The sequence below is a fragment of the Ovis aries genome, chromosome 7 (genome assembly GCF_016772045.2).
Source record: "Ovis aries strain OAR_USU_Benz2616 breed Rambouillet chromosome 7, ARS-UI_Ramb_v3.0, whole genome shotgun sequence".
In the NCBI taxonomy this organism is placed as follows: Eukaryota; Metazoa; Chordata; class Mammalia; order Artiodactyla; family Bovidae; genus Ovis; species Ovis aries.
This window is the reverse complement of record NC_056060.1, coordinates 74,707,092-74,718,941: the sequence shown is the minus strand read 5'-3', so window position 1 is coordinate 74,718,941 and position 11,850 is coordinate 74,707,092. Positions and strand designations below refer to the sequence as shown.

Sequence of the window (11,850 nt, the reverse complement as noted above, 5' to 3'; positions counted from 1 at the left end):
GTCAGGGAACTAAGATCACAGGCCAGGTGGCTTGGCCAAAAATAGAAAAAAGACATTTATAGTCCAAGAGAGAGGTAATGCATGTAAGGAAAATAATTGCAGTGTAATTGATCTCTTTGTGCCTCAATTTCCTTCTCTGTAAAACACTAGAATAGTATATCCACTCCATGATGTTGAGAAGATTAAATGGATTAGTAATATTAAAATGTTTGGAACAGAGCTTTGCACTGTTAGCTGCTGCTTTTAAAAATTTCTATGATGTGTATAGTCGAAGTGCTGCACAAAGTAGACTGGAGTTTCAGCAGCCTTACTTTGAGAGGGTTAGAACAGGTTTTACAGAGGCTCTGAATCTTAAAGGATCAGGAGGAGTTTTTCAGATGTTATAGGGGAATGCCAATAATTGCAATTATAGGCAGAGGAAAAAATGCAAGAAAACATATGCAGATATGAACCAGGCTAGCACATTCAAAAAATGGAGTAAATCAGAATGATTGGCATATATGATAAAAAGGGGAGAGGAGATTAGAGTCAGGGACAGGTCATGGGTAGCCTTTTCTGTCACACAAAAGTTTCCTCTCCAACTTAAGTGTCGATGTAGAAACTAGATTAGGAATGCTACCTTCACATCAGCCTCATTTGAGAGCAGTAAGTTGTTTTAGCTCTTAAAGCACCTGTTGTGTACTAGGCACCATGCTAAGCTAAATTCAGGAGATGCACAGGTAACAGGCCTGCTCTGTGATATTTCTGCTGAGTAACTAAAATTCCTCATTTAAAAGACCTCTGTGCTGATATTAAAAAAAAAACAACAACCCTGCCACAGACCATGGCAGTGAGTAGGTCAGAGGTAAGAGTGAAACCCAAGAGGGAATCCTAAAATATCAGGACTAAAGAAATGGATTGCTGGCATTCAGACTGCTTTCTGATGTGTTGAGGCAAACTTGCGTTTCAGGGAAGGTAAGTCCATTGACTGATTCCATTGTTCCTTGTTATCCAGCCTTTCCCTCAGGTTCTCTTTATCTTAATTTTAACAGAGTATTTCCTGATTTCTTGTTACACAATTATTTCCATCTATCTTCTGAACTCTAGATTCATATGTGAAAAATTGGGCTTGAGATTAATTTAAAGCTTTTCAGAATTACACTTGTATTCATTTGTGATCTAAAGAGTAGATATATTAATATATTTGGAAGCCAAAATAAGGTGAGTATGATTTAAATTCTATATGGTACCAATTCCAATAAGCCCTTTGAAATTTTAAAATTATTTTTTATTGTGGCAAAATATATATAAGCATAAAATTTGCCATTTTAACCATTTTTAATTGTACAGTTCAAGGGCATGAATCATATCCACAATGTTGTGTAACTGTCACCATTACCTATTTCTAAAACTTCATCACCCCAGAAAGAAACTAACCATTACATAATAACCCCCCATCCTTTCCACTCTCAAGTTCCCAGTAGCCTCTAATCTATTTTCTGTCTCTGAATTTTCCAAATCTAGATGTTTCTTACAAGTGGCATCATATAGAATTTGTCCTGTTGTGTCTGGCTTATTTCATTTAGCATGTCTTCAGGATTCATCCATGTTGTAGTGTATATCAGAACCTGATTCCTTTTTATGGCTGAGTAATGTTCCAGTATACATATATACTGCATTTTGTTTCTCCACTCATCTATTGGTGGATAGTTGGGTTGTTTTCTGCTTTTGGTTAATGTAAAATGCCATTGGTTTATGGATTTCCATTGGAGTCCTTGATTTCAGTTCTTTTGGTTATATACCCAATAGACTGTTAAGTTCCTTAAGGGTGAGGTATCTGTTTTATTTGTTTTTCTACCCCCTGCATGCAGTTTCAGTGCATATCACTTAGGAGTCACTAAATGTTGAACTAATCAGAATATCTGTGTTTCTTAACTTTAGGCAGTAGATTGAATAAGTGGAGACTTGGTGCTGGGCCATAAAACTGGTATACAATGAAAATCTGAGCTTTTGTTGCTGTGTTTCGTCAAGGCAGATTGTTAAATTAGAAGTTAGGAAGAAACTGCTTTAGCCTAAGACTGTATGCTATTAACTAAAAGGCCAACTGGGTTGTTTCATTCTGTGTGGGTCTGTTTTTTTTGTTTTTAACAGTGAATGCATAAAAATACAACCAACTGACATCCAGCCTGACATATTCAGCTATTTGTTGCACATTATGTACACGGGGAAAGGGCCAAAACAGATTGTGGACCATAGTCGTTTGGAGGAAGGGATTCGATTTCTTCACGCCGACTACCTTTCTCACATTGCAACTGAGATGAATCAAGTGTTCTCACCAGAGACTGTGCAGTCCTCAAATTTATATGGCATTCAGATCTCAACGACCCAAAAAACAGCTGTCAAACCAGGGCTGGAGGTCAAGGAAGCTCCTTCCAATAACAGTGGAAACAGAGCTGCTGTCCAGGGTGACCACCCCCAGTTGCAGCTCTCTCTTGCTATTGGGCTGGATGATGGCACTGCAGACCAACAGAGGGCCCATCCTGCCTCCCAGGCCTTGGAAGAGCACCAGAAGCCCCCAGTGTCCATCAAGCAGGAGAGATGTGACCCAGAATCTGTGATCTCCCAGAGCCGCCCCTCACCCTCATCAGAAGTGACAGGCCCCACTTTCACCGAAAGCGGTATCAAAATACACTTATGCCATTACTGTGGGGAACGTTTTGATTCCCGTAGTAATCTAAGACAGCATCTCCACACCCACGTGTCTGGATCCCTCCCATTTGGTGTCCCGGCTTCCATTCTGGAGAGTAATGACCTTGGTGAAGTGCATCCACTTAATGAAAATAGCGAGGCTCTTGAATGCCGCAGGCTCAGCTCCTTTATTGTCAAGGAGAATGAGCAGCAGCCCGACCTCTCAAACCGGGGTGCCACAGAGCCTTTGCAGATCAGTCAAGTGTCTTTGATCTCCAAAGACACTGAGCCAGTGGAATTAAACTGTAATTTTTCTTTTTCAAGGAAAAGAAAAATCAGCTGTACCATCTGTGGTCATAAGTTTCTCCGAAAGAGCCAATTGTTGGAGCACATGTACACACACAAAGGTAAATCTTACAGGTATAACCGGTGCCAGAGGTTCGGTAATGCATTAGCCCAGAGATTTCCGCCATATTGTGACAGCTGGTCTGACATCCCCCTGAAAAGTTCTCGTTTGTCGCAAGAACAGTTAGATTCATCTTGTGCCTTAGAGTCAGAACTCACACAAGAAAATGTGGACACTATCCTGGTTGAGTAGCAGTTTCTTCTTCAGAGTTTTTATATCAATTCTGAAAAAGGAAATCCACGTGTTTTTTTATTCATAAATTATTTTCCTCCTCAAGTTCTTTACCATTTATCCAAGTTCTAAGGTTGTATATACTACATCTTTTTATTGTAAAGATATATCGATACATTGCTGCCAAAATGTAACCTTCCATTAGGGCTGTCTTTTCCTCAGTTAAATCACTGTTTACAAATGAGAAATCAATGTGGAAGTATGGAAGTTTTTTCAGGTTGTAGAATCTGTGAAAGCAAATTGAATATGAAATAAGTGTAATCTTTTTAAAAGAATGTTCTAAACTATCACTTTTGGTGAATGTTCCACATGAATTAAGCCCCTATGAGGATTATTTTAAAATATTTTCTGCCATATAGGAAATTAATAGTTATATTAGTATGTAAATGTTATAATGTATAAAACATTTGTTTGAGGGCATAACTATACCAAATCACGAGTAGTTTTAAATTACTGTTTATTTGCTAGTTCTGCAGCATCTTGCATGCATGTGTGTGCATGCTCAGTCACTCAGTCAGATCCTGGGGTGTGATTCTTTGTGACCCCACAGAGTGTCTGACTGTGACCCCATGGACTGTAGCCTGCCAGGCTCCTCTGTCCATTGGATTATCCAGGCAAGAAAACTGAAGTGGGTTGCCATTATGTGACTTTATTTAACATTGAGCATACCTCATTTCAATAAAAAGTATTTTATTTAAAAGACAGAAAAGGAGAAGAGTCAGAAACACACAAAAACTTAGAGAGTCAGTAAGATACATACACGTAGGTAAGCGTCGATGCCTCCAGTGTTAGAGACAGCAGTTCAGACAGATCTGTGTGGACTGACACCCTGGTGTTGTTACCTTACTCTAGTGTTTTCTTAAAGAAATTAAGAGCAGTTTGAGATTTATATGACAAGAGGTTTATATGAACTTAAGAGGAAAATGATAGAATACAAATTATCTTTCTATCCATAGTATCAGAAGATTTTATAGGCTGTTTGAGTTGACATTAATTTCCTTTTTTTCCCCCTTTTTAGGTAAGGAATTTATTTTTTTAATATAAATTTATTTTAATTGGAGGCTAATTACTTCACAATATTGTATTGGTTTTGTCATACATCAACATAAATCCGCCACAGGTGTACACGTGTCCCCCATCCTGAACCCCCCTCTCAGACATTAATTTTCTAACAAAAAACTGAAAAGGTACTTTTTCAGTGGCACAGATTTCATTTTTTCTGGTACATAAAACCAGCAGAGTAGATACAGTCAGTGTACTAGAACTATGTTTAAAAATCATGACCAGCCTTCCCTCTGTGAGTCAACTTAATTCCCCTTTCTAATAGTGAAACTTACAAAGCTAAAACTCCAGAAAAATTAAAACTGATGGACCAAATGACAGATTCTTCTGCTGTGTGTAGCTGGAAAAAAGCTGGTCAAACTTCACCACAGAGGATAGATCTAAATTGTTTCTGATATGTTTAAATTTTAAATCCTAGATAGTCAAGAATAACCAAAGAGAGAGGCTTTAGAACACCCTCGTCTTTTTTGTATGTTCCCCTGTTAAATTCTAACTCTCACAAGTATTTTAGTAAATTTAATAAATTTGGTTTCTACAGCTTAGGATTTAATTGGATACAAAAGCTCTTTAATCTCTCTGATGACTGCACACTTCAGAGTTCCTTAAGTGTCTGAGTTTAGTCAGGAAGGAGCTCAGAGAGAAATCCATCTCATTTTAAGGGTGCAGTGATTTCTCTGAGTTATCAGTGAGTTCAGGTAGATTATGAAGTGGTAAGTTTTTCTTAAGAAGTGAATGAAGAAAACCAATGGGCATTATCTAAGGTGGTTGAACTTCTGTCCTAGACAAGGATGTGAAGCCTCATGGGGTCAGGATTAACGTGCTAAGAACAAAATCTAAGTAGTTATTGATACAGAGTCAATTGTATCAGTCAGTAGTTACAACAAATGTATTGCTCTTTAGTATCAGAACTTCATCTAATCATATTCTTACAGCATTTCAGCAATTATTCAAACTTTTACTGTCCTCAGTGACCATCACATAAGGTGAACACAAATATTAACATTGATTTCATGTATCTTAGGCTATTCTGGATATATTCCCTAGCCTCCTTCAAGTAAAATTTTATTTTTTCTTGTTTAGATAAAAATTTTCTTGATTTTTCTGTTTTGTTTTCTTTCCTACTTGCTCAGTCATTGGTCCTTGACACAAAAAGTATGTATAGCTTAAAGGGTGGGATTTAGGGTGCATATGAGTTGTGGGTAGGACAGCAGTTCAAGGCAAAGTCTGGATGAGGCAAGAGTTTGCTTTTGGCTGACTATCCATAATAGACAACATTAACTTAAAGCAGACATTTATCTACTTTGTTGAGTGTTAAGGAAGGAGTGATTAACTGTATTTTTATTCTTAGTCATAGGGTTCCTTTTAATATTAGGAATTCAAAGCAAGTGTTCTTCCCTTCATCTTCATAGTATTATGTCTGTATCAGGAAGTGGGAAAATGAATACTCCATTTTATAGGAAAAAATCCCCAAACCTGGGTTCCAGAGAGCCAGTGAGTAGTGGTATGGGGAATGATTCCAGTTTTATCTTTTTCATTTGTTCAACAAGAATATTGTAAAAATTATTTTATAACTAATATTGTGCCCTGAATATTTTTAAAGACATGATTCGTAAGAAAATCTACCTTGTATAAAAAGGTTCCTCCAGCCAAACACTCTAATTCTGACTACATCATTTATGAAATGGAGCTGCCATCTTAGCCATATAGTGTGGTCTGCATGATGATTGTCAGACTCTTAAAACTGGAAATGCTGCGCGCTCCTTAGTGTGTCAGGCAGTCCTAAACAGACAGTTCCTCTTTGGATCCGCTTAGAATTTTCCCTTTTTTATAGATGCCACATATACTGTTTTTCTGGAGGAAAACTGACGCAGTATTTGTTCTTGTTAGCATCTTGTTAAACTCAGTATCTGATAAGTGCAGTCTGCCTTTTAAGAAAACCAACATTTCTGGATTTATCTCTTGAAATTATTATTTCTTTCTCTGAATTATTATTCACTTTCCCATCTGTAAAATGTGTGAAAGCAATCCCTACCTCACAGGGGTGTTGTGAGGATTTGTCTTAAAACTGTGGTAAGTTATATCAGTATTACTGATAAAAACCAACCATATAGGGACTTCTCCAGCGGTCCAGTGGTTAAGACTTCACTTCCCAATGCAGGGGGTTAAGATCCCACATACCTCATGGGTCAAGAAACCAAAACATAAAAACAGAAGCTGTACTGTAACGAATTCAATAAAGACTTAAGAAAACCAACCATATAAAGAAAATTACATTCTGCATTTTTTATGTAGCTAAACCTTTAACTTTAGTATTTCAACTCATAAATTCTAGAATGTCTTCAGAAGCGGTCATGTACTATTTAATACTCAATAATTAATTGGCAAAATTTTTACTTTTTACAAACACTCTAGAAACAGCAGAGTTGCTAGAATTCCTACTCTACCTTAGTTTAATCCTAAGTATTTATCTTTAACCTTTAACAAGAAAGATAGTAATTCTTTGGTATTATTGGGAATGAAAACTTTCCAAGTTCAATGTTATTGAAAGTTCCCCCAAACATATTGTTTATATATAGGAAAATAAACAAAAACAGTGGAGAAAATACCATTTTCATTTCTTTGATGTAGATCATCTAAAAAGTAGATAGAGACAGGGAATAGAGTAGGGATAATAACATAGTAATTTATTACGTTCTATCAAAATAGTATTGGAACAGGCTTCACTTAAAACTGAAGGAAATACTTATTAATCATGGGAAAAGATAGTCTGGAAAATGTATAATTCCATTGATGTTTATTTGCACAGGTGAATTCTTGATGTTGTAACTCAGATCCTTGAGAAGTATCCATTTTTTGTCTAATTGAGATAAAAAATAGGCAATGTGAAGAAATTTCATAAGGTAACTTGTATCTTTGTATGTTTTAAACTAAATGTAGTTCTGTGGTATTTTATTATAATTAATTTTTAAATTCCTAAGAATGAAATCTGTAAATTATTATTCTTTGCTGTACTTCTGTATTTGTATGGTTGGACTTTCTGAAGACTGGTAAGATTATACAGTCCTTAGCCTGTCTGTCTTAAATGTAAGGAATTACAAACTGTGATTTTTGTCTTCAAGACCTGAAGAATCCTTTGTGCTCCAGTGTGTATCTGTCCACACTTGATTACTTAGTAGATATTGTTCCAGTGCAATTGATGGACTGTCATCAACTCTTCTGTTTTGTGCCAAATAGTCATTTAGTCAGGTTAAATCAAATATCAAAATTCTTTCAAAGAAACTTGGACTTAAAAAATTTAAACCAGGAAAAAAAGGAATAGGGAGATTTCCTGGTTGTCCAGTGGTTAGGACTCTGCGCTTTCATTGCTGAGGGCCTGGGCTTGATCCCTGGTTGGGGAACTAAGATCCCACAAGCTATGTGGCACAGGCAAAAAAAAAACCCCAAAACCTGTACAATGAAAAGGCCCCCTGAAGAAATCTTCAAAGTATTACTAACACATAGTAACATATAATACAAGAGACTGAAATCAACAATATATTGTATGCTTAAACTCCTCCATCTAATGTATTGTGAGTTTGCTTCAGAAATATTCTTTCAGAAAGTTTTGTATTCTCCATTTGGAATGAAAACAGTGAATTTCATGTATTTTGTCATAACAAATAAATTAATGTGGCTTGATCATAAACAAAACTTTTTATTAGCTCAGCTTATAGAATGTGTTCTTATTTTACAGCAATGTCTGCCAAACGTTGTCTTCCTAGTGTTGAGGTAAGTAGTCTCTGTATCAGGTAACATTTTGGATGTGTGATGCAAAAAGTGCATCAGTGGGTTCAATTCTTGTCAACAGTAATCTGTGTTAATAGAAAAGTTGTGTCCTCATCAAGTGCTTCCCAGCTGCCATCTCTGGAAAGAAAGATAGTATCTAGTAATTTCCTGGAAGTTTCTTGCTTTGCTCCTTTCTTTCTTCCCTTTTTACTATTCCTCCAGTAGCGGAATCTGCAACAGTGATTCTTAGCTAGGATGTATTAATTGGGGTTCTCCAGAGAAACAGATGGAGAAGGCAATGGCACCCCACTCTAGTACTCTGGCCTGGAAAATCCCATGGACAGAGGGGCCTGGTGGGCTGCAGTCCATGGGGTCACTAGAAGTCGGACACGACCGAGTGACTTCACTTTCACTTTTCACTTTCATGCATTGGAGAAGGACATGGCAACCCACTCCAGTATTCTTGCCTGGAGAATCCCAGGGACGGGGGAGCCTGGTGGACTGCTGTCTATGGGGTTGCACAGAGTCGGACGCGACTGAAGCGACTTAGCAGCAGCAGAGAAACAGAACCACACTGTGGGTGAATGTGTATGTGTCTGTGTTTGTGAGAGAGGGAGAAAGGGAGAGAAAGAGATTGATTGACTGGTTGATTATAAATAATTGGCTTATGCAAATATGGAGGCCAAGTCCCAAGTCTGCAGGTGGCAGGCTGGAGACCCAGGGGAGTGGGTGAGGTAGTTCCAGTCCAAACTTTGCAGCTTGAGATTCATAAAGGCAGGAAAAGACCACTGTCCCAGCTAATTGGCAGAAGTTCCATTATTCTCAGGAGGGTCAGCCTTTTTGTTCAGTTCAGGCCTTCAGTTGATTGTACGACGGCTACTCACATGAGAGAGGAAATCTTCACTCAGTCTACTGAATCAAATGTTAACTCATTCAGAAACAGAGACACACCAATAATAATGTTTGACCAAATTTCTGGGTATACCATGGCCCTGTCAAGTTGACACATGAAGTTAATTATCACACTGGGTGATCCCCCCTCATCATGGTGACATTTAGCAGTGTGGAGGGATTTGTCACAACTGGGTGGGGCTAGAAGAAGGTTGCTGCTGGCATCTAGTGGGCAGATAAATCAGGGGTACTCTGAACATCCTACAGCACAGAGTATAGCCCCCACAACAAAGAATTGTCCAGCCAAAATGTCAGTGGTGCCAAGAATTAAATTTCTATTTGTATTAACTTTATCCCATCTTTTCAAAGATAAAAATGTGATTATTAAAAATTGTAGATGTGTTAAGCAACAGGACAGTCTAAAATCTAGTCATATAATCTTTGAAAAACAATTGTGTCCCTAATAAATTCTCTGTGAAATTAAAATGTGATAAGTTGTAATTTGTATAAATATTTAATTTGGCCAAAAGGTGGCACCAATGTACCTTTTAAAAGTCTTTCACATAGCTTTGACTAGGCTGATAAAGGTCCCTCTAGTCAAAGCTATGGTTTTTCTGGGAGTCATGTATGGATGTGAGAGTTGGACTATAAAGAAAGATGAGCGCCGAAGAATTGATGCTTTTGAACTGTCGTGTTGGAGAAGACTCTTGAGAGTCCCTTGCACTGCAGGGAGATCCAACCAGTCCATCCTAAAGGAAATCAGCTCTGAATATTCATTGGGAGGACTGATGCTGAAGCTGAAACTCCAATACTTTGGCGACCTGATGCAAAGAACTGACTCATTGGAAAAGACCTTGATGCTGGGAAAGACAGAAGGCAGGAGGAGAAGGGGACAACAGAGGATGAGATGGGTTGGATGGCATCACTGACTCAATGGACATGAGTTTCAGCAAACTCCAGGAGATGGTGAAGGACAGGGAAGCCTGGTGTGCTGCAGTCCATGGTGTTGCAAACAGTCGGACATGACTGAGCGACTGAACTGAATTTTATGCTTAAATTTGGCATCACTATTTGTTTAAATCACATTTATTTGGTACTTAGCTCCTTTGGGATTTTGTCTCACTTTATAGAGTCATGATCAATGAGAAGCTTCCTAGCATTCCATAATAGGTAATATATTAGGATTCCATAATATATTAGGAAATATGTTGACATCCTGCTTTGATCAAGATGCTCCCAATTTACCTGTATTAGCAGCAGATAACTTGAAAATATCATTTAGTTTGCTTCTTATATCAAGAATTTCTGAGGATGCTTGTAAGTCTTTAACATTAAGTGAAAGTGTTGTTCGCTCAGTCGTGTATGACTCTGTGATCCCATGGACTGTAGCCCACCAGGCTCCTCTGTCCATAGAATCCTCTAAGCAAGAAGACTGGAGTGGGTTGCCGTTTCCTTCTCCAGGGGATCTTCCCAACCTGGGTCTCCTACATAGCAAGCAGATTCTTTACCATTAAGCCTTAGGCATTTTAGTCTCAATCACATTTGTTCCTTTTATCAGGCATCAAACTCAGTTTTTAGTGTTCTGATGGGTTAGTAGATAAATCCAGGGACATATGAGTAAATACTCCCTAGTTTCTTACCTTTTGTTTCTTTCCTTCATATGCACAGCGTGAGGTTAGCCTGTATATTATTTTCTGGAACTTACTTTTTCTTTCAACTGTGATTTAACAACTGACTTTCTAAGCTGGTGTTCTTTTTCCATCTTCATTTGCTTCCTTCCAGCCAGTTTCATTCTCTGAGTAGGCTGAGAAGTTCTCTCATAGAGTTCTTGTGCCTTCCAGTGCTGAGTGAATGCAGGCTACCCTTTGCTCTCCACCGACTTTGCTTGCAGTAGTACTATTATCCTTGGGCTTTGTGCCTCATCACTAAATACTTCTCTTACATTTATTTTACAACTGATTAACCAGCTTGGTCAATGAACCTGCTTCCTCCCAGATGAATTCTCTTCCAGTGTTTATATAATGTTGAAACTTTTCTGTTGAAACAACTTGTATCAAAATAATGGAAATAAAAGATCTTCCTTTAAGCTGCTAGAAATCCTTGGTGTCCTTTCATGTCAGAAATCTGAAGGAATATCAGTGCTGTGGGAGGGCTGCTCTGTACAGCTGGTCCTGGCTCTCTCGGGAAGTGAAGAGGCTTGTGCAAGAAGGAGGCCTTCATCATCTGAAGTCACCTGTTGTATGATCTATGTTATTACTCACTTTCGAGAAGGTTCATGTTAGATTCTTGTGGACCAAACAGGCCCTTGAGGAATGAGATCTTATGAATTTAGCTCTGCCACATTTTTCTATAAGGGAAGCCATATGGTACTTGGTCCAAACCATATGTAGGTTAAGTATCTAATTTTTAAAAAATCGTTTTTTTGATAACTGGCATTTGTACCAAGTGCCTTGTAGGGAGGAAAATCTAAACAACCTGTGGTGTGGTTCTTTAGGAAAAGGATGCAACATTTGCAGAGATAAGATAAAAGGTTTTGAAATGCAGACCAAAGATTTTTTTTTACTGGACCAGTTCTCATTTCCCACACTGCCCTTCTTTTACGTATGTGCACACAGTCCATGCTATGAGCTCAGTGGTACCTGTCAACTATCACAGCATTTCAAAATTTGGGAGGAGAGGCATATAAATGGAGAACACCTTTAGAAAATGCTGAACGTCTCCTGTTTCACTGTTAACTACAGTTTTTCAGATTTCTCCAGTTGGTGGTTAGCTTCAGACCCACCGTGCAGAGCCATGCAAATTATGCACAATAACACTAATTGCATGCA

At 38.1% G+C, this 11,850-nt stretch overlaps 1 protein-coding gene across 22 annotated transcripts in view; it reads left to right on the top strand.

Annotated features, from left to right (window-relative positions):
* LOC101109541 (zinc finger and BTB domain-containing protein 25) overlaps nt 1–11,850 on the top strand; it is a 64,386-nt gene that overhangs the window by 12,208 nt on the left and 40,328 nt on the right. For 11 of the 22 annotated variants that reach the window (XR_006060408.2, XR_009601258.1, XR_009601259.1 and 8 more), the window contains 2 exons: nt 2,131–3,074; nt 8,100–8,134. Coding sequence is in view for 16 of the 22 variants with exons in the window: in XM_060418159.1 (XP_060274142.1) it covers nt 2,131–3,074; nt 8,100–8,134 (979 nt within the window). In the remaining 6 variants the exon portion in view is untranslated. Of the gene's footprint in view, nt 1–2,130; nt 8,057–8,099; nt 11,109–11,850 lie in introns of those variants that run through there. The other 11 variants (XR_009601261.1, XR_009601260.1, XM_060418157.1 and 8 more) reach the window with 5 other exon arrangements.